The sequence below is a fragment of the Mixophyes fleayi genome, chromosome 2 (assembly GCF_038048845.1).
Source record: "Mixophyes fleayi isolate aMixFle1 chromosome 2, aMixFle1.hap1, whole genome shotgun sequence".
NCBI lineage: Eukaryota > Metazoa > Chordata > Amphibia > Anura > Limnodynastidae > Mixophyes > Mixophyes fleayi.
Window position 1 is genome coordinate 221,081,746 of NC_134403.1, and position 27,127 is coordinate 221,108,872.

A 27,127-nucleotide genomic window follows, 5' to 3' on the forward strand; every position below is an offset into this window, starting at 1 on the left:
CTGAAAACACAGACCTCTGAAATACATATTCGCCCACATTAACCCCTGGCTTACTTACATACTGTGTGATTTCACATGTTAATAAAATAATAATTCATATATTGGAAGAATCAGGACATTAATATATTATTTTCATAATTCTTCGAAAGGCCACAATCATGACAGGGACTTTCAATATTAATTAAATAAAATATGACATATGAGGTACCCTTATATTTAGACAAAATATATATCTGAACAAAATATTACTATCATCACTTTAGGCAACTTATCACTGCATTTTAGTTGCTTGCCAAGTTTACAATTGGGAGACAAAGAAAACCAGTGACTGTAGCGCTATTGGTAACCGGGAACAGTTTGTCAGAAAGGTCATGTAATCGACACTAAATATGGCCTATATTAGACTTCGTACCAGATATGACTTTGTATATATCACACTTGGCATCAGTGTAACATATTGTCCAATTTTGGTTTCTACCTGCTTCAAATCTCCTGCATCACCGCTGATTGTAACCTTTGAGTTTTGCATTTTTCAGTCACATGGAGCAGATTTTGGTTCTGACATCAGGACATTTCCCATTTAATTATTTTCTACACAATTTCAGATCCACGAGAGGTCGCTTTGAATTCAAAGCTGAATCATTAGTAATGTAAAGTATTGTTTCTGACGTTATTTGTTCACATTCACTCCAATCATGACAACTTTTTCTTTTCAAACACTTAAAAGACTTCTAAAGCTCTATTGATGGTATATGGTGTTTTCTGGGAGCATGGAGAGAAAAAAAGTGCATCATTTTTCTTTCATCTCACTGGTTTTGAACTAATTTTGAGTGTCAGAAATCAATTAGTTTATTTTTGGTTATTTTCAAGATGGATTTACTAACTAGACCTTATATAGATTCACATTTCCTATACTTCTCACTTCCTAATCATGTTTTAGGTGACTCTGCTGTCCCCAACACACTTTTAAAAAATTTCCCCAATATCATAAAATAAGGGAAGTTAGAAAGTGTAAAACCAAAATACCAATTAACAGTAGAAGCTTATATTTGCTTAAATATTTCATATTTTATAAAGATTTAAAAAGCTGGATCAACCTTCTATGAATAAAAGCTCTTTAGAAACTCATACCATTCACGGTTTGAAAAATAATGTTGAATGTGTGAAGCAAGGCGTCTGGCTTTTATCACTGCTATTATTTTCACATTAGTGTTCGGTCCAGCAAGTGGCGCTTACTCATCATGCACTGAAAGCATGCTCTTGGTCTAATGCCTAGCGAGTCATATGTATTTTTAGCTGTTGCTGAGACGCCAGTGCGAGTCCATTTTTAACTACATATATCTATACACACACATTTTTTCTGAAGAAGTGAAAAATACCTGAAGTATCCTTAATGATAATAGTGAACTTATCTGCATCCCATGCCACAAATTAAAGTGTGCTTTTAATCCATCAAGAGAACAACATAATAAAACAAAAACCTGACCACCTGGAGTTAAGCATTATCTTGCAGTTCTGCATTGTATTGATTAATTTAATTAATCTGAAATAAAGGCAAATGTTAGCAGATTGTTAAAGAAAATAACCATGGTTTGCCACAAAATAGTTTATTAGAAATGAACATTACACACGGATATGTAATTAAAAACATTAACCTTCAACAATTTGGAAATAATATTTGCAAGTACCACAATTGTGTGTGATTCATATTAATGTATCCGGTTGTTTTTTGACACATCCACTGTACTCTGGATAGTTAGGTAGATGTGACTACCTTAACGCTTCAGTTGCATGTGCTGCACAAACATTAACAGGATGGAAATGCATGACATGAGGGAAAACCATAGGCCACACTGCATTTAGGTGCACAGCAGGAAAGCAAATACTTGTACATTAACAGAGCACATCAACTTCTTCATTTATTTCCACACGCTCTTTAATATAGCAATCAGTTTGAAATAGTTAACTTTCATACAATACAATATTTTAAGGTTGGCCAATGGAAAGCAAGGAGGCAGTGTTAGGTTTTCACAGAAGCACAAAAAGAACGAAACCAACAAAAACAAATCAAAACAGTTTTTATGAGAACCAGAGTATTGTTTTGAACCACCACTTTCATGTTCTATTCAACTACAAACATATTTTATTTGCATAATAATAAAAGTGAATCCAACCATATATATATCAAGGGATACTAAGGGAGAATACAACTATCCGCTAAGTGTCTCTGGAATAACACTTTGCGGCGAAGATTTGACAAATCTCTGCTCAATTCTCCTCACACCCCAAATGAGTAGAGATTTCTACCATAATTGCTAACAATGTGCGCATCGCAATATCCACGTGCCACATCGCCGGGAATTGAATTTCCCAGAGTACATATTCTGACCTTTTCGATTTATACAGCATAGGAGTAATAAAAAGTAATATTTGGATGAGCAACTCTAATACCATTAGATACTGTTTTGCAGTATCACACACCTAATTGTTGCAACTGCATTTTTTTTCTTTTCTTTAAACGGAGTCAAAAATGTCTTAGAGAGACTTAATGATGTCACTGGATGATTGAGCAACTAGTTGACAGGCAGACTACACCAGACATGGACTGGTTGGGTTATGCCATATGCAATGAAGGTCATCCACAATAATGTGCCTTGTTATATGCAAAAAACAAGTTTGTTTAGCAGTAAAGAATATTAACAAGCTTCAATAATTGTAGATTGAACATTAAAAGTAGTTTGCACGTACAAGGTGCACTTTATATATGAAAATAATTAATTGTCACAGTTAAAGCCACCTAAAACCATGCACCAGTAATTACAAACTGCATGCGGTCAGAAACTGCCCAGATCCAGGACCTAGCCCTGTGCCTATGATCTGTGTGTAAACTAGCACAGTCCCTATAAAAAATAGTTCAGTGTCTGTGTCCATGAACAAGTGTACTCCACACCACTTAGATTGTAAGCTCATTTGGCCATGGTTATCTTTACATTACCCTTCATGTAATTTGTTAGTATCATGATCCCTTCAATGAACAATGCTGTATTACAATGTAATACAGTAATACTTTGTAAAAAAAATATAATAATTGTATCTGTGAATACTGCCTTGGTGATAATTTGTAACATACTGTCTTTCTATTGCTGCAACAAAACTCCTACTCTTTGGGGCATATTCAATTGTCGAATTTGCCCGCAGCGTTAAAAGTATTACCGTTATTACAGTAATACTAAGCCGGATTTCAGCTCGCAGCTCCCTGAGCCGCGAGCTGAAATCCAGAGTGAAATGTACCGTAATAATGGTATTTACGCGCGCCGCGTTACTTTCGCCAGTAATGCCAACAATTGAATATGCCCCTTTATCTGTGTGATTATTGGTGAAACTTTATTACATAGTATGTTATCACTGCTGCAGCAAAGTTCCAAGTTGAGTTCTGTTAAGCAATAATTCATATAGAAACACAATATAATCAATTTTTTTAACAAATGCTTTTTAGCTTACTGATATTTTTTAATACAACACTGTTTTAAGATGAGTACTATATTGCCAACATTAATTGTTCCTGTTACAGGCACTGTATTGCTTACATTAGTCTTCATAATAATTTCTTTTCGAACCTAAGAAAGCAGCAACTAAGAAAAATCTGCCTTGTGGACCTATTATCTAAAGTATGATCATATATTGGAATTAAATATGACAATTCCATATGTCATGTTCTCTAGTGTATAAATGTAAGCTGTAACTATCTGGACACTTACCTGTAAAATGCTGTATTTCCCTAGGGTTAGACAGTAATTTCTAAATGTATAATATAGAATAATCAATTATATGTGATATATCAGACTTGGTGGTGCAAGGTATGGGCAGGGGGCTGGATTAATCCCCAACAACATGTATCAGAAACTATACAAGAGCTATACTGTGCATGCAGAGTATGTAATCTTGAACTTCTGAGATGATTATCCCTACCACAGAAGAATATATATCTTTTGAGCAAATAAACACCATTTTGCTTTTAAGATCCTGGATATCGCCTACTGCCCGCTGCATCCTGAGACATATAGACAAAAGCTAAACCGTGCCCTGATCCACAGTAAGGGGCCAGAACAAACCAGCCATAGATTTGATTCAAAGTAAGCGGCCAGGAGGAACCAAGCCAGTCACCAACAAAGAGGTACTACATCCAACACCCATAAGTGGTTCCAGGTGCAGGTGAAGGAGCCTGCTGGTGGCAGCAACTAGTGTGCAATTAGCATCCGCAATTGGCCAGTGACTGGCATCTGAGGGCACCAGTAGGAGTGGGAACTAACATATTACTGACGGTAAAATGGAACTCCAAGACAAGTGGTAAACCCCCCAAAAAACTGTAGAGAAAGCCCATCGTGTTACAGCAGTATTTGTGAATGGTCAAGGGCAGGTGTAAATAGCAGATAATAACTTGTCAGCACTAGCAAACCGTTTGTGACTGGCGCATTCTTCATTGTTCAAGCATATATTATGCTTGTGTGTACATGTTTAAGAATTTTTTTTTTCTTCTGTACAAGAAATACCTGATAGAGAATGTGTGCTATGGTTTAAAACAAATGGTTACAAACATGGACATAAGTGTAAGTGATGTCTGCCTGGCGTAAACTGGTCACATATGCTACACAAATCTTGAGATGCCTCCAACTCGGCATACGGGCGTAAACATGCAACTTTTACTTGCAGCTTTATATTAGTGTAAATTACACCCAATTTACTACCAATACTGCATCAAGTCCAAAGTGTACATGTTTCACAGTTGGAAATGCCAAGTCTGTTTTTAATTATCTCTCTAAGATATTCGTGTAAAGAACCACTATACTGCATTAACAATTATTTATTTTTCCCACTTCCCCTGTTTTAAAGTATGCTATGCTGACCAGCAAATTATCGTCTCCCTGTTCTATGGGTTGTGTTTTGCTCTAGCAGGACTTTATACTGCATCATGGGGAGAGTAGGTAAGCATTTTAGGATAGGGGATTCGGAAAATGTTACATTTAGTGGCCCTTTAAACGCGGTCATGTCATTATGCTTGTAAGATAAAAAAAAAAAAAAAATTCTACAAAAAACAAATAGCAAGACATCTGAAACACGATGTTGTCGTCAAAATCAGTTTTGAAGACATTAAAAGTAGTGATATTAAAAAGAAACTTCAAAAATGTGAGGAAGCTCTGTAAATTCAAAACATCTAGAAATCAGCGCAACCCTTACTTCCATGTCTGACATTGTTCATTAACATTGGATCACCTGAATTTTGCCAATTTTATATAAAGTATAGTAAATATTTTTATAGTATGTGCATTTTATATACTATTTGTCATTTCAGCTTTATTGTTGACCTTTTGCCTGATAAAAGCCCATGTCCCATAAATTCAGGTTCTAACCTTGGAACTGGTAAAAACTACAATTTTAGGATTTGAGAAATGTACAGTGCATTGGACTAAAGTTCAAAATAAAATTTTAAACACTGCTGTGGGGGATTAGGAGTACTGCTTCAATTTTATCTTTTTCAATGTGGCGCATGACAACGCAAGTTAGCGTCAAAAATAGAATTTTACCCCTGCCATATTGATTTTCAATAATTACATTTTAAATGCGAAGTACCTCACAGTGGTCCTTCCAATTCACCAATATACACTGTATGAGGTATCAAATCATACAGCCAAAGTAAAAAATAAAGTGTCTTTTACACAGTTGAAAAAATGCAGGGCAAATGTGTGTCTGTGTTTGTACAATTTCACCCATTTCTATGAGAAAGCACATAAAATAGCCTCTCAAGATGATGGTAACTGAAGATGTAACATTTAGCTCCTTCTGGTCTGCAGAGCTAAGCAGATCAGGTGCTTCTTGCAGAATGAAGAATGCTACAGGTTGGGTTTTTTTTTCTGCAAATGATCAGGGAAAGAAGTTCAACGGAGACACCTTTCAAAAGTATAAGTAGAAAATAGCTTGCACATATTTATGAAGGTCAAATTTGAAAATGTGCACTGTGTGGCCTCCATTTGCAAATTAGTAACTTTAATGAATCACTATGGTGGAATGGAGGTGATGGAAGTAGCGGATATAAAACAATTCAGTACACACACACACTATATGGACAAAAGTATTCGACTCCAGCAGGGACAGTAATGACGTAATGGAGTTGGAACCCATTTAGCAGCAATAACAGTTTCCACTCTTCTTGGCTGGCTTTCCACAAGATGTTGGAGTGTTTCTGTGGGAATTTGTGCCCATTCATTCTGTAGAGCATTTATGAGGTCAGGCACAGAGGTTGTACGAGAAGGCCTGGCTCGCAGTCTCCATTCCAGTTCATCACAAGTTGTTCGATGGGGTTGAGGTCAGGGCTCTGTGCAGGTCAGTCAAGTTCTTCCACACCAAACTCATCAAACCATGTCTTTGTAATCCTTGCTTTGCACACTGGGGCAGTCATGTTGGAATAGAAAAGGGCCTTCTCCAAACTGTTGCCACAAAATTGCAAACATAGCATTGTTCAAAATGACTTGGTATGCTGAAGTCTTAAGATTGGCCTTCACTGGTGATAAGGTGCTTAGCCCAAACCCTGAAAAACAGCCCTGTGCCATTATCCCTCCTCCACCAAACTTTACAGTTGGCATAATGTAGTCAGGCATGTAACGTTCTCCCGGCATCCACCAAACCCAGACTCGAACATCTGACTGCCAAACAGAAGTGTGATTCGCGACTCCATAGAACATATTTCCACTGCTCCACAGTTCAGTGTACTTTACATCACTCCATCCACCGCTTGACATTGGTCTTGGTGATGTGAGGTTTGCATGCAGCTGCTCGGCCATGGAAACCCACTCCATTAAGCTCCCGTCGCACAGGTTTTGTGCTTACATTAATGTCAGTGGAAGTTCAGAACTTTTCAGCTATGTAATCAGCAGAGCATTGGCGACTTTTAAGCACCATGTGCCTTAGCAGTCGGTGACCCGGCTCTGTGATTTTACCTGGTCTTTCACTTCGTGGCTGAGTTGCTGCTCCTAAACTCTTCCACTTTCAAATAAAATCACTTACAGTTGACTGCGGAATATCCAGCATGGATGAGATTTCACAAACCAGCTTATTGCAAAGGTGGTATCCTATCACAGTACTACGCTTTAAGTCACTTCAGAGCGACCCATTTGGTATCACAAACGTTTTGCAAATGGAGACTGCATGACTAGATGGTTCATTTTATACACCTCAGGCAACGGGTCTGATTGAAACACCTCAATTCAATAACAGGTGTGGCCAAATACTTTTGTCCATATAGTGTATATACCCACACACAAACACGGAAAGCCTCATCGAAAAAAATCCTCTTTGGTAGCATACACTATGACACTATGATATGCACAGGTAATTCAACTCATATGGTTTGGAGGTGCAAGATGGTACAGTTTGCAGAAAAACAGAGATTTGCAATGGACAGAGCATGGGTTTTTGTTGCTAAATATGGAGCAAGCACACTGGTGTAGGGTGTGGAAAACAGCAGCAGTCAATTTTGTCATATATTTAGTTGCGTTATTTATGTTTATATTTTGTTATTAATTTTCTATTAAATTCATATGATTTTTATTAGAAACCAATCCTCTTTATTTTGACACTTGATATTGAATTGTTGTAAGCTAGCTAATATAGTACTCTTCACAGTGCTATTCTTTTGTGTATTTGCATAAAAATGGGTAAGCTCTTCAAAAATTTCAGTCATCAGGACTTCCATTAGCAATGCCAAAGAGCACACAAGCTTTTGTGTTGAGCCAACAGCATTCAAATTTGAATGGCGTTTATAGAAGCTACCAGTTCCTGACACCACTGTTGGTAGTCCATGGAACAGAGATGTTGAGCTGATTCATAAGCCCTTCAATCTCTATCATGAAGTTTATAAATGTCAATCTACATTATGGTGCCATATGTTGGAATAAATGTGGGTGTTTTTTTCCGGGTATATGCATGGATTTGAAGGGTAAAATGGCAGTGTCTCTGAAGGTGTAAAAGTTTATAATTTCAGAAGGGTAAGATTTCAGCGGATTAGGGCATAGTATACTAAATGTGGATTAGATGCACAAGTGCACTTCGTTCAACACATGCTAAAAAAATTCTTATTTTGAAGAATGGATTTATTTACATTTCTTGGTGTCTATTTGAATAATTTTTTTTTTTGTTTTTTTTTATGAAGACATTCAAAACACACATAAAAAGGTGACACAAGTAGTTTAAATAGCCTTGATGTCCACTCACTACAACGATTAAGACATCAGAATAAACCAAGACATATATTAGATGATAAAAACACTCAAGTTTAAATTAATGAAGAGGGTGGTCCTGAAGTTTTAATAGATTGGCCTTTTGTATTGACATTTACACGCTTTCCATCATGCACATTATCAGGTGTATCCACAAATGTAGAAGCATCTTGAGGATTTTTATAAAGACTGAGAAATGATGGAGCACCTTGAAATGCACTTGGTGGACAATTGTGCAAAAAGAGGCGTTTACTAATTTTTGGCAGATCATATGACCCTTATTGTGTACACAGGTGATTTTATCTAGAGATCAGTGATCCTTACTAATACAATTCTAGCTGATAAGGTGTATCATGGGAAAATCAACCATGTTAATTTACCCTAAAAAATGCAAATTATTTTGCTGTCAAAGAAAACTATCCAGATCTTAATGGCCATTCAAGCTGCGGTGAGTGCAGCTTAAGCAAAAGATTTCACAGGTACGATTCAAATGCCTATGTCATTTCACGTTAAAAGCGGCAATAACGCTTTTGATGACAGTACTATTTAGACATTTTATAATCTCACTGGATTGGGACTACTAATCATCATCGATTACTAATGTTCCAATACAATGTTGTATTGTTTATATTGTCCTTCTAGGCGCAACAAATCATTAAATATGCAGTTGATGCTCGTAAGTACATTATTTCAGTGTTCTGATCGTACAACCCATGTATTGGGTTACACATATACAACAGGAAGAACGCATACGGATTTGTAAGCATCAGCACCATATAAAATTAAGCAGGACATAACATTAAAAAATAATGTGACTCCGATACAGCTAAATATATTACCTGCACACGGAAGTACATACATACTTCACCTACACATGAAAACTAATATCTAAAAATACGTACCTATGTCTCTTAGGATTACCTATTCCATATCAGCGTCGTCTGCAAAATAATTTTTATTTGTTTTAAAATTTTGACATTTTAGAGAACTGCATACAATAATGCTGAAAATAGTTAATTAGTAAAATAAAAATGTTTAGTTATAATAATGCAATCTGATTAACACGTGTAAATCATTTCCATATTTTGACAAATTTGTGTACCTGACACCATGAGAGAGATTGTATACATTATATATCACACACACACATATGGGTCTGCCTTTCTCTGTGGTCTTGGCTCCAATGCTGAACTTCCAGACCATCAATGGCAGTGAGGGTCAAACATTGGCAACAAACACACAGACTCATGAAGGTTCCATCTTTACCTCGATACTCCTGTAAAGTAGCACTGCAAAGCATGATAATTACATAATGAATGTAAATTTAGAGAACATGCAGACAACAAATCCAAACCTGAGATTTCAGGCATGTACAACAAAGGGGCAATAGTGCCACCGGACACTGCGGTCACTCAATAGACTAAATTTAGACACTCCAAGACATGTCTAAATTTAATAAAACATAACAGTGATTACAGTGCTTTTGCAAGGATAGAGCAGATCATCAGGCAGAAACGTGGGACGCCCTATGTAGCACAGTAGGGTGCCCCAGGATATCCCCTTACATAAACCCATAGCCAGATCGCTTGTTACTCACAAATGCTAGAGCAAGCCATCTACAACTCTTACAACAGAGTTCAACTGAAGAAATACAGACCAATTCAGTCCTCCAGCATTAGTCAATTGTACTATATTAAAGAAGATATTCTACACGAAATTGCCAATCATTATTCTGTCAGAGGTACTGCAGGTCAGACATCCATCTGAGGGTTTATTTGTAGCCAGTACCTCTATAGATTGTGCTGTATGACCCTTTTTATTCAGGCTGCAAAAATACAACATCAACACTTGGATAGCACTTATATCATAATAAAATTACAAGTGAGCAAAGCTGGAATTACTTACTTTTTGTTCATGATTCCAAAATACTACCATCTTAAAGCAAGAGGGTTTTACCTGTGTTGCTTGGAGTTTCACAACTAGAAGATAAAATATATTGTGTAAGAGATATGAATAGCTTTATCCTTTAGCATTGTTGTTTAGTGGAAATTGTTAGGTATTTGAAAAAAGTGCAAGGGTACCAATATTTTTGGCCACCTCTGTAGCTGCCATCCAGTCAGGAGTTGGCTCGCATTTCTACCCATAAAATGGGTCTTTCGACTCCTCTACAGCATTACAGCAGAGGTCTCAGTCACAGGAAATACAATATACTGGTTCACTGGAAGAAAGAAAAAAAAAAATTTAATAGTGGCGGTCCAGTGGGAACAACCCAAAATAATGTACTAGTGTGGAATGATGGTCAGTAGAGGATTTTCATCATGATGGGTTTGTGGAGTCAAGATGAAATGTATCTTCCATTTTAGGTCTAACATTTTAATCAATGTACAAGTGAAACCAGACAGTGCATTTTATATACATTTGTTTCAGTTTTGATTTTTCTTTTAATACCTACTCCCCCACCCCCTCCAGAACTCCTATCCTCCTCTCGCTGTTTTACCCTGCATCTTGCTGTTGAGAATCTGTGCAGTTTGAAATACACATTTTCATCTTGGCCTTCAATACATGGCTTGCACTATTTTCTAAGCTGTAGAGAGGTATGCCACATAAAATTATAGATCTAAAGTGCAACCGTAGTTCTAACAGACACCAGTGCTGAATGGATGATGGGGGCAGTATCTAACTTTTTGTGGCTTTAAATAACCCCAATTGTAGGTCAGGCTAAAAATACTCCCAATGTGTTCAGCAACATAAAGAAATAACTTGCTTTTTTCTTTCCAGTGTAGGTTTTATTTCCCCCCATTTTGTTTGATGTTTGTGGACTGTCATAATATGGTCAGCATCTCAAAAACACTTCTAGCGTTTATAGAATTTTTAACTTGACAAAGGATTTGTAATAAACCAGATATAAACACAGTAATGAGGGACAACCGTAAAACTGATGCCCAGGGAAAATGTGCTGTATTCCCAGCAGTTCAAATTGGTCACCTATCTAGTGCAGTCTAGAAAGTTATCCGACTGCTATGATTTGAAGCCTTTTTTCCAGTGCACCATTTTGCATAAATGTCCCCAAATGTGTTTTTCCTTTCAAAGAAAAATAAACTAACAAAATATCTTGCATATGGAATGATAGAAGGAAAAATGTTAGGTAATATGTACACATAAACACAAATATCTTACCAAGTAATTCACTGCTAATCTTCTGATACTGTAGTTTAGTAAATCCCCAAACATGTCAGTGTAGAGCAGATTCTCCTGATAGTCAGGTAAAAGAAGCAATTAATACATATGTATGTCTTTAAGGCACAAGTTTCCAAATCCAATATAAAAATAAATGTTATTTTAATACTTAAAGTATAAAAGTAAAAGTTTCTAGGATGCAGTCACAATGGCCAACATATAGATAAATTACTTTATTATTAAAATAAATCTACCAAAATAAATATTGCCTATATATTTATCCCCCCCCCCCCCCCCATTAGTAAAATTTTGGCATTCAATTGGTTCCATTTGTGCGGTACTTACTGTTGCCAACACCATGCTGCTGCATATGGAGTATTTTGATTCTAAGCATGTATAAAACACAGTATCACATTAAATCGGTATGTTGCACATTTAGCTATTGTGGAGATTCTAGTATCTTTGACAAAGCTGCATTTTGAATAGCTGCAGTGCGAACAGCACGAGCTTAGGCTTTGCGTGCAGTGAATCAAAAATTCTTAATATATTGTTTGTTTTCTATCCAGTGCATAAAGTGTGCCAGAGCTATTAAACGACTAAAGTTCCATTTGTCTAAATGAGCCCTAAATATCGTTCTTGGACCATTTGATAGATAATTGCAAGTGTACATTTTCCTCCATTGGGTTTGTTCCAGGCGTGCTCCATGCGCTCACAAGGGCTGTTAGATGTGTGAACATACCATCCTTGGGCTTACATTCAAATGCTCTGTCAAATTTTTTGCCTTGCCCAGCTCATCATTTAGCGAAGTCATATTAGGCACCCCTTAAACCTGTCTCTCATGCATTTTACGATATACTGAAGGCAAAAAAAAAAGGGGAGGATAATGCTCAAAGCTTTTGTCATTTGCTAAAAATGTACTTGTTAAGTATTAGAGGAGATAAGATAAGAGAGCAGCAATCTTTTTTTACAGATTCAAATCAGTGACAATGTATCGGGTGGACTTTTACAAAAATATGCCATAGAGCAACTATTCATACTTTTCTGAGTGAATGTTAATCTTCTGATATGCAAAGAAAGACAAATCAAATATAGTTCCTACTCATAACATGAAAAAGTTTGTGTAAACTGTAGCAGTCTCTCTATAGTGATCAATGAACTTTATAAGAGTATCTGCAACAATACTAATATTACTATAATATATATTATATATATATATATATATATATATCTCTATATATCTATAGATCCTCTCTATGGCACGTTATTTTGTGTCCCTTTATTTTAATAATTTGCCCCACGGATGCCCTCAACCCAATAAATTATCACTATTCTGCATCTGATCAGTACAACCTCCAGCACGAAAAGCTACTCAAATTGAAGAGTGGAATCCCAATGTCAAGAAGTATGCAGTGTGTATATGAAGAAAATAATTTTGAATGTCAGATGCCTAGATATTCTAAATAAAGGAGTATATCTAAATAATTTAAAACAAATAGGCAGGCTTTGAGAGTGGAAAATGACCATAATGACCCTATTAAGTGATATACATTAATCAGCCACAACATTAAAATCACCTGCCTAATACTGTGCAAGTCACCCTTGTACCATACAAACAGCTCTGATCCGTCAAGGCATGCACTCCACAACACTTCTGAAGGCGAAGTCCTGAAAGTTACAAGGTGGGGCTTCCATGGCTCTGACATGTTTTTCCAATATATCCCACAGATACTCCATCTGATTGAAATCTGGGGAATTTGGAGGCCAGGTCAACACCTTGAACTCTGTCATGTTTCTCAAACCATATCTAAACAATTTTTGCAGTATGGCAAGTGCATTATCGTGCTGAAAGAGGCGACTGCCATCAAGGAATACCGTTAACATGAAGAGGGTGTACTTGTTCTGCAACAATGTTTAGGTAGGTGGTACATGTCAAAGCAATATCCAAATGAATGCAAGGACCCAAGGTTTCCCAGCTGAACATTGCCCAGAGTATGACTCCCTCCTCCGGCTTGCCTTCTTCCTATAGTGCATCCTGGTGGTAACTATTCCCCAGGTAAACACACACATACCCGGCTATCCACACGATGTAAACGAAAACGTGATTCATCAGACCAGACCACCCTTTTAATGCTACTTGATCCAGTTCTGGTGGTCACATATTCACTGTAGCCGCTTTCTTCAGTGGACAGGGGGTCAGCATGAGCACCCTGACCGGACAGCAACTACACAGCAAGCTGCGATGCACTGTGTGTTCCGACACCTTTCGATCAGTCAGCATTAATTTTTTCAGCAATTTGTGCTACATTAGCTCTTCTGTGGGACTGGACCAGAAAAGCTAGCCTTCACTCCCCACACATATCAATTAGCCTTGGGTACCCATGACACCAGTTCTTCCTTGGACCACTTTTGGTATGTAAACTGAAACACTCCACAAGACCTGCCGTTTTGGAGATGCTCTGACCCAGTTGTCTGGCCATCATAATTTGGTTCTTGTTAAAGTCACTTAGATCCTTACGCTTGCCCAATTTTTCCACCTTCCAAAACATCAACTTCAAAAACGTTTACATGCTGCCTAATATATCCCACCCCTCGACAGGTGCCATTGTAACAAGATAATCAATGTTATTCACTCCACTTGACAGTGGTTTTAATGTTGTGTCATCGGTTGTAGTCAAAGGTTTGTTTTTTTTTTTTCTTTTATTGAATCTGCCCCTACCCACTGTATTACAGACTGATCATTGTGGTGAAGGTGTGATAAATCAGTTGCCTTCTTATACCTCTTACAGAGGTCAACGCTTCTCCACTACATTCCACATCATTGTACACACTGCCCCTTTTTGGGTTTGCTACCAAGTCCATTACAATTTTTTCATGGTGTATTAGGAAAGATATTTTTTTTTCTTCCTCAATCTCCTTTATTGCATTACCTATGAATTTGAATGATCTACAGTGCATTAGGATCTGAAAGACAATTAACAGATTAAAGTTGTAAATGCAGCAACATACATGGGAGTTTTACACTTTATCATGTCAACATAAAAGTGTTAATGCCAGGCCAGACACTAGGTTAACCTAGCAGTCTAATCAAGATGGTGAGAAGGCACCTTGTATACAGACTGCACAAATGCAAAATGCTCAAGACTCCGACATCACGGTTAATAGAAGACCAAACTTGGTAACTTGCTCTTTATCGATCACTTGTCTTCCATGTATCTATTAAAAGATATCTGGCAGAGGAGACCAGCTCAACTCTGCAGCTCCCTGGGCTGTCCTATATATGGTTCTCACATGCTAAAGAATAAGAATTTCCACTAATGTGTGCTTATACATTAGCTGTACACAGTGCTCAGTGTGATCCCATTATATGGCAATTAAAGAGTCAGGACTGAAAAGGATTAAACCCACATATGGCCATGGCTAGAGAAGGTCTATTTACCAATCAAGTAGTCTAAGTAGTAATCAAGCAACAGTCTACTGCTGTAGACAGAAGGTCTCTGTGGAGTACATAATAATGTGGGTCTATATAAACATACATATTTGTTGTGGTGTGAGGGGAAAAAGGTGGTTAAGTAGAAAAAAACCCATCCTGAGCAGGGTCTGCTTCTCTATGATGCATCACTCAGCAGCAGGAAAGCTTTCTGACTGTAGTCCTTTGCATTTTTTGCACGCAGACTTCCAATTCTCCACAACAGGTCACAATGTTTCCCAAGCCACAGTCTGCAAAAGCAATATACCAAGACTAAGCATCCCACAAGGATCTCCCATGCCGTCACCCTCCACTGGAATGACCTCCCTTGCTCCAACTGTCTATCCCCTAATCTGAGCTCCTTCAAACAGGCACTCAAAACCCATTATTTCCTCATAGCCTACCAGCCATCCAACTAACCCCCTCCATCCTTTTCTCCTCCTTCTCCCTCTTTTCTGTTAGTGGAAGGGATCAAGCAGCAGGCGAGCACTGACTGCTCTCGTACCTGCTGTGTTTCCCCTCCCTTTAGAACGTAAGCTCCTACGAGCAGGGCCCTCCTCCTTTCTGTCTCAATTCCATTTGTTCTTCTCTGACATCACTGTACTTGCTATGGTTGGAGCTTTTGAAGTCCTGGCTTTAACTCATCTTCTTCTGTACTGTTGTAATCTGTATGGTGCACTGTTTGCACTCTACTTTGTACGGAGCTGCGGAAATCTTGTGACACCATATAAATAAAGATTAATAAGGGGTGGGTATGGATCTGTAGTACTGTCTGTCATGTCAGCCTCTTGTCATTACGGTTATATTGAACTCCCAGAATCAAGCTCAAGAGAACCAAATCATCATCAATTTATATAGCTCCAGCAAATTCAGTAGCGCTTTATAATTGGGAAGAAACATTAATAAAACAATATACATACATACAGAGAGGGAAAAGAACCCTGCTCGCAAGCTTACAATCTATGGCATAATGGGAGGGAGGGAATACCACAAAGTGGGTGCAGCCCGGAAAAAGTCCTGTAACCGAGAATGGGAGGATGTGATGAGAGTGGAAGAGAGACTCAGATATTGTGCAGAAGAGAGGTGTCGAGTTGTGAGATATTTCGAGACCAGTGAGGAGATGTATGTCGGTGCAATTTTGTTGATGGCCTTGTATGTTAGTAGAAGAATTTTATATTTGATTCGTTGAAATACAGGCAATCAATGTAGAGACTGAGAGTGGCTCAGCAGAGGAAGAATGGTTTGCAATGAAAATCAATCTAGCGTCTGCGTGCAAAATAGAGTGTAGGGGTTCAAGTCTGACTTTGGGAAGACCAGTAAGGAAGGCATTGCAATAGTTAATGCAGGAGATTGATTGCGATGTCTTGTGTGAGATATGTGCATATTCTGGAAATGTTCTTTAGATGGATGTAACATGATTGAGATATAAAGTTGATGTGGGGAACACAAAGGATAGGTGCGAGTCAAGGATTACACCTAGGCAGCGAGCTTGCGAGGTGGGATTTATGGTCATGTTATCAACAGAAAATAGAAATATCAGGCAGGAATCTTCTGTTTTTGTGTGGGAATATTATTAGTTCATTTTTTGAAAGATTGAGTTTGAGTTGGCGAGAAGACATCCAAGATGAAATGGCAGAAAGACAGACAGTAACGCGAGACAACACAGATGGTGAAAGATCAAGAGGATAGATTTGTGATTCCTCCGCATAGAGAGGATACTGAAATCCAAAGGAGCTTATTAGTTTTCCAAGAGAAGTGGTGTAGATAGAGAATAGCAGAGGACCTAGGACTGAGCCTTGCGGTAGTCCAACTGATAAAGGAAGCGGAGCAGAGGTGGATCCAGAGAAATTAACATTGAAGGAGTGATTAGATAGGTAGGATGGGAACCAGGATAGGACAGTGTAGTATTTGTATGAGGAGAGAGTGGTCAACAGTGTCAAATGCAGCAAAGAGATCCATGAGAATTAGAAGAAAGCAATGGCTTTAACTTATTACAGTGATCAAATCATTGACAACCTTGGTCAGCGCAGTCTCTGTGGAGAATTGAGAGCGAAAGCCTGACTGAAGAGGTTCCAATAGGTTGTTTGCTGTAAGAGTGTGTGAGTCGAGTGTAGGCAATTCTCTCAAAAAGCTTGGAGGGGCATGGGAGCTGAGAGATGAGGCGGTAATTTGCGAGACAGCTTGGGTCAGAATTTTGTTGTTTTTTTAAAACAAATGGGAATAATCACTGCATGCTTGAATAGTGATGGAAAAATACCAGTAGAGATAGATTACAGATTTTAGTTAGAGGGGGAATGAGCACAGGAGACAGGGACCTACTAATTTGTGAGGATATGGGATCAAGAGGACAGGCGGTAGAGTAGGAAGATGAGAAGAGAGTAGAAACTTTCTTTCTTTTGATTTGTGGGATCAAATGAAGAGTGGCAGAGGGTGCTACAAAGGAATTGAGCGGATTGCTTGTCGAGGGAGATGATACCATTTCAAGTCTGGTCTTATCTTGCCCTTGAAATAGGAAGCAAGATCCTGGGCACTGATGGTAATTTGAGGACTTGGGGCAGGAGGATTCAGAAGAGATTTAAATGTGTTAAAAAGGTGCTTGGGGTTAGAAGCCTGAGCATGATTGAGAGATTGGAGGTATGTTTGTTTTGCAGTGTCCAGAGCATTTCTATAGGAGTGGTAGATACCAGTATGTGTGATGAAATCATTAGAGGTACAAGATTTACACCAGTGACTTTCTGCTTTACGCGAACGTTTTTGTAGTTTGTGTAACTTTAGTGTGCCACGGTTGGCAAAGAAGTCTACGCGGAGTATGTAGTGTCGCTGGAGCCACTTGATCAAGGGCAGCTGCTAGGGTTTGGTGAAAATGGGGTACTGTCTGATCAGAGGAGGAAAATGTAGAAATTGGGGAAAAAAGGTGTTGGAGAGAGGTGGAAAACTGTTGAAGATCAATAGAGTTGATATTCCTGCGGTTACAAGGAGGCTTGGCATAAAGTTTGACACTAGGGAGAGTAAAACACTGGGGGTGAGCGAGTAGCCAATAAGGTGATGATCCGAGATGGGGAAAGGAGTGTAAAGGAAATCAGAAACAGAGCATAGTCTAGAGAAAACAAGTTCAAGATAGTGGCCATCCTGATAAGTAGCAGATTCAAACCACTGGGAGAGGTCAAGTGTGGAGGTTAGAGAGAGTAGTTTTGAAGCAGCATTGGAACGTGATTTAGAAATAGGGTTGTTGAAATCACCCATGATGATGGTGGGGATCTCAGAGGATAAGAAGTGAGGAAGCCATGCAGAGAAGTGTTCAAGAAATTGTTGGTGTGGTCCAGGGGGCGAAAGCTGACAGCAACACGCATAGAGAATGGGTTAAAAATCCTAACAGCATGTACTTCAAAAGATGTGAATGTGAGTGAAGGGATACTTGGTAGAACTGTGAATGTGCACTGTGGGGAGAGAAGTAGTCCAACCCCCCCTCCTTGTCTGCCTCCTGGTCTGGGGGTGTGGGTGAAATGGAGATCACCATGTGAAAGGGCTGCAGGTGAGGCAGTGTCTGATTGCGTGAGCCATGTTTCTGTTATTGCTATAAGGTTTAGGTTGTTACCTTTCTGTCTGTCTGTATTACTCAGTATTGTCTTAAGGTTTGTTCCCAATTGTAAAGCGCTACGGAATTTGCTGGCGCTATATAAATGTTGATGATGATGATGATGAGAGGAAGAGATTGTGTACGGAGGTAAGTTTGTAACATACAGAGTGAGCATTCCAAAAGGCACATTTAAAGGACTTTGGAAGAGAAGGGAGATAGGTGATGGGTTTGAGGTTTGCTAGATTTCTTTAGTGTTCAGATATATGCATGTGTGGGAGAATTGAGGGGGACCTGGATTAGGTGATATATCACCAGCTAATAGAAGCAGGGAGGAAGAAAGGTAGGAAAGACTATTGCAAGATGTGTCTTTAGTTTCTGGCGACAGGGTGAGACTGTTAAAGTTATTGAATTTAAATAGTAAGAGTTCTTGAGTGTTCACTAGATATGAGTGAAGTAATGAAGGGGCAATGTGGACAGAGGTTTGTGTTGCAGAATGGGTGAGGGATGATATAGTCCTAAAGATAATGCCATGAAAAGAGAGAAAAAAAAATATTATTGGCAAGCATTGGGATTTATGAGTAAAATAGCAAAAAATTAGGTAATCACCCCTGAAATGACAAGTGGGAGGAGTTAAATGAAACCCATATAATTAAAAAGTACTGTTTTGGGGAGAGATGTAAAGTTGTTCAATGCCAGATCCCCAAACCTCCACACACATATCTCTCTATCTTAACATGCTTCCTTATGCAGCAAATAGTGGGGAGGGGTCCCTTGCTTGATGTAATGAGCCAATATATGTTAAATTAGCAATATCCTTAAGCAAAACCTATACTCCTATTTCACTATTTTGGGGGGGAGAGTAGTAAATATATCCTATTTCTAAATATTTTCCATTAAAGGTCTCATATTCTAGATATATTTTCAAATACAATGGTGAATGTTAACAAATGCTACTGCGTATTGTGTTAACATGTAATTTAGGGGCACAGGCCATCATTAGTTTCAAGTTAAAACGGACTACAAGGAAGTTGGATAGCTTTCTTATACTAAATGAAGAGATTAAATACCACATGTAACAAAACAAAAAAGCAAAACAAACCACAAGCTTAACAACCTGGCACAGAATCCATGATTGTAAAAGGTAAGTGAACCTCTCAATGCAGCATAAAATAGTAGGTATGATGATGTGCTAATTACACACCAAACACAATAAAATAGCATACAGATCAGTGTCACCATATGTAAATAAGTTGCAATGAGAGCAATTTCTTTTCTATGGTACTAGACAAATGGAACTGCACAGTAAATGATCCGAGCTACAACAAAAAGTAGATCTTATTCTGAGCGGCAGATTCAATTCAGCCACGTTAGTCTAGGATTAACACAGCATTAGTACTATTACCTTTAATACTGTAATTTTAATCCCGATTTTTACTCACAGCCCCGGGAGGTGCAAGCAAAAAGCAGTATTAAAATTACCGTACTAACAGCAATACTGCGCACTTTTACCGTACTAATGGTAATAGTGAATTGGCCCCTTAATGTGAAAAAAAAAATTGTTTTTCCAAATAAGAGACTCAACCTTTTTATTTTCCCTTTTCTTTTTTTCGCAACATTCTGAAGGGAATAATTAGAGCTTGTTTGTGTAATTGACTTTTGCCCAACTCGTTTAATAATCTTTCATAAAAAACCCAAATGGGAACAAATACATTTAACAAAGTAAAAATATTGGACATTTTTCTAGTTATTATTAAGTCCACTTCAAATTTAAGACACAGAAGTAGATTGCATTCACATGCTAAACAAATGCTTTTTGAACAATTTTTGAATTTCAACAAGTTAAATTTAATTCAGTTTCAAGAACAAATCACTTTATTTGCAAAAGAAAATTGCTTGGTGCAAAAATTTGGATGTAAAATTCTTGATGTAGATCTTGAAATAAGAATCCACGCTCAGTATAGTTTTGAGATCTGTGAGCTGACTTTGTATCCTCTGCTCAGACCTGTTTGGAATATGAATTTGGTTTTCATACATAATAAGAAGTCATTAGGTTGTTTTGTTGTGACTGCTTTAAATGAGTGATCAAATAAAATTTGAAATCTGAATTGTCACACCGTACAGTACAGCTAGTTGTGGTGCAGTTAAATTGACCCGTTTTAAATTGACCAAAGAATCAAAGATTTTCAAAGCTTTACCCTATGTACATTTGAAAACATCACAACTTTAATAAGATCCCAATTAACAAATTTACATTATACTGAAGTGTCCTTCAGACAACTTATGATTTTCAGATTCAGACAGACAATCACAATCAATTATGTATGTATACATTATTTTAACACATATGCAGCGCATCATTTAGGCACAGAATATTATTATTTTGCCATTTGAACTGTCCATTTAGGTATTTCCTTTATATTTATTGTGGACATTCATCAGAAAACAATTTAGGTTCAAGTACTTGCCAAAGATCCTGCAGCTTTTTGTACAAATAGCAATTTGGTTTCCTGACCATCGCAATCAGAATAGGGACTAAGCACTGAATGCAATGTAACCCTCTGAAAGCACCAGGTTGACAGAATCATTGTTTAATAGAAAATATGATTGCAATACAGTCTAATCATGTAGGTCTGAAAACATTTCAGAAGTGCTTTAAGTGTTTATAATCACACTAAAAACCTAACACAAAAGGCTATTAAGTGACATGGCAATATTGTAAATGCCATCATATTGAGAATGGTCAGAAATAAAATCTATTAATAGAACATACCTTGTAAAGAGGTCTGGTGCAGCAATTCTCAAATTACCATCCTTCACAGTACAAATTTTTCAAATGTTTCAGAGAATAATTGTGAAGATTAGCCCAGTGTCTTTGAGAATGCACTATAAAGGCTATTTTTACTCTTCATAAACGGAGCAGTGGGGTATATTGGGCATGCAGCCCTGCTGTATACTGACTTTTCAATTAAACAAGCGGTTGGGAACCTGTAGCCTTCAGGCTGAGAGTTTAAAGCAATTTATTAAGTTACTCGCAAAGTTTAATTTTGTGTTATAAAAGCATGTTCTCTATTCTATTTTTCAATAAAGACATCTAAATATGTATGTATTGTCCATAAATGTATAATGCATACACTTATGCAACATGTTGCCTTATCCTTCGGAATTTGGCCTTCACAGTAAAAAACGTTCCTCGCCTCTGTATTAACACATTACCCAACCCACAAAGAGGAAAAAAAAACAAAAAAAGTGACAACGAGGAACAGTAACATGAATCTATAAAAGGATATAAAAAAAATAGAGTGCCTCAAACAATAAGATATATTGTGCTCAAACAGTAATTTAACATTTTAAAATCAACTGTCCATGCGCAGACTTTATACCAAAAATACAGCTACATGACTTATGGTCACACACTGAAGTCAATTGTGCAATTGGACAAATATATCAAGTATTGTATCACAATGAGTCCGATTATTGGGCATGTGGGAAAATGCAGTTAAAAAGAAGACAATTGTAGGCCTCTGTGTGGTCATTTTCCAACCACACCAAGGTGGAAAAGATCTAGGTGCACATCGAGTGCAGATGGGTGGATCTAGTCAAGCTTGTTATCCTGCCAGTCACCAAGGGTTAAGACCAGACTGTGTACAATGTTTTTGGATAGCAAATTCAATATGGAGATTTGTAAACAGGGCAAATGTCATTTTTTGGAATTAAGCCTGGTAACTTTATTTGGAACAAAATGACTGAGAACTGAAGCAAACAAATGTGGAATATTTAGCACTGTAGAACTTAAATAAAGCTTTATATTTGAATGTTCAATTCATTTCAGTTTTCCCTTCAAATAATGTTCTGATCTCAAAATTCCCACTTAAAAATCGTATTTACCAGTGCTGAATAAAATTTAAATTATTGTTTAACTAAAGAAAGTGTTTCACTTCAATTAATTCAACACAGAAAACTGCAATGGAATATAATGTAAAGTTCAAGAGCAAAACATTTTGCATTAGGTGGAAGGAGTCATGTTGGAGGTTCTGATTTTTATGTCCCTGTATTTTAAACCTCCATCCCTTCTTTTAATGTTTAGCCGCAAAGGAATAATGCCATAATATTATGAAGGGACTTTAATCTAAGATAATATAATAGCACTCTACATTTCTGACATCTGTACAGGTTTAATGAAGTCTTCAAATAAATACATGGTGTAAGCACCATTTTAAAAAGAGACAAGTACTTTGGGAAACTGAAACAAATGCTTAATGATATTTTAAATGAGCAGTTGACCAGGAGCAAATATTTTACCGCTATACGGAAATAGGGATCGGGAAAAGGGGAGTATTGTAAGGGATGGCAATCATATTTCCAGCACTCCCAACAATGAACAGAACGGTTAGAAAATATGCACCCTCTACAGATGACTGCAGTATTTTTCAAAATCAATAGTTTGCATCTAATATTAAATTCCATGACACTTAAATGCTTTGTGAAACTCAGTGATCAGTCTTTAAAGGTTTGATGAAACGTGGGGAATTTAAGGAAACTTTTCAAAGCATGTTTTTGTAGAGGTTGAAAGATTTGGAGCAGTCTCAAAAATGCACTTCTACCTTCTCTAATTTTCCATCCAGCATATTTTGTATTGCTTTGTATACATACATTCTTTCATGTAGTAATATGTGCAGTAAAAGTTCAATTTCACCCAGTCTGTCTTTAGAAAACAAAATGTATTGCTGCTTTTTATCCCCAATAAAGCACATTGTCAGCCACACAGTGTTTATTGGTATTCTAAGAGATTATATTATACAGTTTAATAAGGGCTGAGCGATTTGCTGCTGCCACATGACCTTTAAAATACATCAAGATCACTTTCAGCATTTTCATTGGTTTTTTAATAGACACGCTTTCATTTGAAAAGCAGATTTGATCACTCACATATGCAGTCCAGTCTTGAAATGGTGTTGCAAAAATCACAAGTCAGAATTGTTTGTTTCTTTTTCTGTTTTTAATAGGATACAACCATGTTTGGAAATGGGACAAGGTTGTTTGCAGTGGGTTTTTGTTTGCTTTCTGTTTTTTTTTTGGTTTTTTTTTGCTAACAGTTTTATTGAAATTGTACATTAACAAGAAAACTGGAAATACAATCACAGAACATACTGCAGAGGCTTCTGGAGCCCAAGCCAAACTGATAGGGCTTGTTATTCCCGTCCAAAAAGTGTGAAACAATTGAAAATAATTTTTTTTTTTTCTCTTTACAATAGACCTATATCTAGGAATGCAAAACATACATGACATCTTAAAATGTTTGGTAATAAAGATGACTTTTAAAAACTACTAGACTTCACTAGTGTTTACATTTATATACAACATAATTCTATGGCAGAGACTTCAAAGTGGAGAAGGGTAACTTAACCAGGAAAAAAAAAAAAAAAAAAGCCTAAAAAGTTTCCACACAAAATTACTACATGCTGTCCCCTAAAATTCAAAAACCTGCCTAAAATCAAGAAAAACACTAGTACCCATCAATAAACTGGTAAGGTGGCGAATATCAAAATATCTGGATTTAACCCAAAAACATTAGTATCATTATCTAAAGTCACAGAATTTTGTGAGCTACAGAATAATAATGAAGTTATCTTTCAGCGTTCACATCTTGAGCTTGGTTTCCAGCATGACTTCATTTTAAGAAGCCCCCACAATTAAACTATCCATCACTTTACCAGGGCGTATATTGTGAACACCAAAGATAATAAAAATAAAATAAAGTTATTTACAGAATAGTGATGTGTGCGCACCTATATGTATGTATAAATGTAGTTTTGGAAAATGAAAATTAAAATTTGTAGTAGCCTTTCCTACTTCCATTGCTGCCCATAAGAATCCTGATAAAACTCTTGGTTTTCATTACTGTAACCATAGTTACCAGTATAATCACCGCCTTGTTGCAAGGGCTGCTGGGCTATGGGCTGGGTTCCCCAATTCTGATTGTTGGTCTGGCGCCGCTTGGAGTCTGGCTGGCTGTACCCATCTGCCTTTCTTTTTCCACCAACATTCCCACCTCTACTTCCACGGTTGCCACGCGAGTTGCGGCCTCGTTGTGGTTGCTGGGATGGCCCGCCTCGTCCACCTCTGGATCCTCTAGGAGGGCCCATAGGAGAACCCCTTGGTACATAGTTGGAGCGCCCCCCACGCAAAGGAGGAGCTGATCTGCCTCTAGGTGGTGGGGGTCCACCTCTGCCACCTCTACCTCCTCGCCCTCGCACAGGGTACGCATCATCATACCCATAGTATGGATCGTCATAGCCACCGCGGTAGTCATGGTAATCGTATGTATAATAATCATCATAGTAATCTTCATAGCCATAATAATCTTGGGGATATGAATAGCCGCCTCTGCCTCCACGGCCCCTGCCTCTGCCTGAAGGAGGCATACGAGGAGGAGGATAATAGTAATAATCATCATACCTATGAATATAAACCAAGTATAAGCATGTGCAGGGAATATTCAATGTAAACAAAGCGGGAAAAACAAAAAAACACACAACAAATACCAATGCAGTGGTTTTTAAATGAAAAATAAAATATGGAATAATTTCCTTTGTTGTAGATCTAACTAGGCAAGGTTAAAACAAGATATTGTGCACCCATGAAACACCTTCAGGAGGTAACTTCTAACCCAATTTTGTTAAAACCCTTTTCCCGCAAGTGTCCCTCAAATCACAAAGACTAGCTCCAGGTACACAGCATGTGTGAAATTAGATATATAATGTACTATTTTAATCACAAGCTGTTCTATCAAGAACCTGCCTTCCCTGTTAAAGCCCCATGTGTACACCTGAGTTTTTCACCATTGTGTGATACATGGGGGCCTTTACAAAAATTTTGTAATGGGGCCCATAAGTATCTAGTTATGCCCTTGAAAAGAGGGGTATGACTTCCTAAGCACATGCTTTTTTAAGCGATAAAAGTTACCAAGTTTATTCAGTGAGCATAAAAAGAGAAAAAGTCCCATTAAGACTATTCTACTGGATACAGAGTTCGCTGTGAAGTCCTGTCTGATAGTCATGAAAGCACATTATCTAGCGGACACCAAATAAATCCCTGAATCAAAAATGTTAATGTCGAATCAGCTTTAAATAGACATGTTGCTACACCCACCAATGGAAATGCAAAATATATATTTTGACAGAAACCGAGATACCACATTAAAAATTGCATTTACAAGTGTTATTCAGCAGAGTCCCCCACAATTCCTAAAATCGCAGAAACATTTAAATATTTGTTTGTGAATGTTACTAATCCGTCTTATAAAGGGGCACGGCACAGCTTTGTACCATACCAGTAAAATTAGATCTTTATTCCAAATAATTTGTAACAAAGATATATGTGCAAATTTCAGCAAAATGTGTTTACATAAAAAAAAAATCTGTTAAAACTACAAAAAACGAAAAACATGCTGAGTACTGTACATATTAAAAATAAAACCAATGCAGAAAGGATTACACTTACAAAAGAATCCCTCCCAAGTAGCAGAATACAACTTTCTGGTGTTGCCTCACTCTCCAGCCTGTACCCCTCTACACAGGAAACACAAGCTTGAGAAAAACCATGGTGATCTAAGGTGGAGCTAGATATTACCTCCTGAAAGTTTACCTCATATCTTAGGACTACTTAAACTAGAACTGACCCCAGAAGTACGAAACACAGAGAGCATGAGGCGCCCCAGTAAAGTATAGACACATACTGCTCCTCAGGAGTGAACTTTTGTTAAGGCAATACTTGCTGGCTTTCATTTTTTTTTCCATCATTCATGTGCAATACTCAACTGACAATTTTGTGCAGTTTCAACAAATTTAGATTTCAGGATCGGCTACCTTAATAAAATGTTTCTTTAAAAAGGAAATTCCCCACACAACTTGCTTGGCTTACTGGTATACAACTTGTATTTTAATTTTAGTGGCCCTTTTAACAGAAGTAATTACCTGCATAAGTGTGTATGGGACATTCTTTAACATTTAAATGCAATTTTTCAGTATTTTTGTTTTTAAGTTCACTGAATAAGTGCTTAAAATAATTTCTCTGTATGCCCTTAAGCTTTTTTTCCACCACATGCCACCAACAAGACCACTCAACTTGAGCAAGATGATCCTGTTGACTGGGGATAGCGCTAGAGTTTAAAAAGTGCATGAATATTGTCAGGACAGCTAGGGAGACACATTTAAAGACATCTAAGCTTTAGAGAGGATTTCCATGCTTATTACCTTATTTCTTATAATATAAAGAGAGGTTAGTAGTGAATACTCTTATAATAAGCTCTACTATTCTATGAAGGCTTGAAAGTTAAATAGAGCAAGTGATGGTAGCAAGTTTATCAAATGAATGAGCTAAATAAGGAATGTGGGATTGTTGACCAACAGCTGGAAGAGTAGAACGAAGATAAAAGAATTCTGTCAAACTGCCAACAACTGACGAAACAGGAAACAATAAGGGCCATTTACAAAAAACAAACAAATATTCTTGTGACATCATGCACCTACTTTTTTGCAAATGTACCCATTTTATTCAGTATCTATGGACTTAAGGAGCCAGGATTGCATCCTTGGTGGGGTTTGAAAATTTACACTGGCTGGCTGGAGATACAGTCGG

General features: G+C 37.5%; 1 protein-coding gene and 1 long non-coding RNA gene across 3 annotated transcripts in view; both read right to left on the minus strand.

Moving 5' to 3' along the window:
* Nucleotides 1–1,591: 1,591 nt before the first annotated feature.
* On the minus strand, nt 1,592–11,630 carry LOC142138661 (uncharacterized). Of its 2 annotated transcripts, none has more exons than XR_012688082.1 (4): nt 11,448–11,630; nt 10,352–10,488; nt 5,336–10,249; nt 1,592–4,316 (listed from the first exon to the last, which is right to left on the minus strand). It is a non-coding gene; the product is annotated as an uncharacterized LOC142138661 (long non-coding RNA). The 2 variants fall into 2 exon arrangements; XR_012688083.1 differs by lacking the exon at nt 1,592–4,316 and having other exon boundaries at nt 4,797–5,909; nt 9,173–10,249.
* Nucleotides 11,631–23,350: 11,720 nt separating this feature from the next.
* HNRNPR (heterogeneous nuclear ribonucleoprotein R) overlaps nt 23,351–27,127 on the minus strand; it is a 40,216-nt gene continuing 36,439 nt past the window's right edge. Inside the window, exon 9 of the mRNA XM_075195501.1 lies at nt 23,351–24,946. Coding sequence (XP_075051602.1) covers nt 24,337–24,946 — 610 coding nt within the window. The 3' untranslated portion in view covers nt 23,351–24,336. The remainder of the gene's footprint in view (nt 24,947–27,127) is intronic.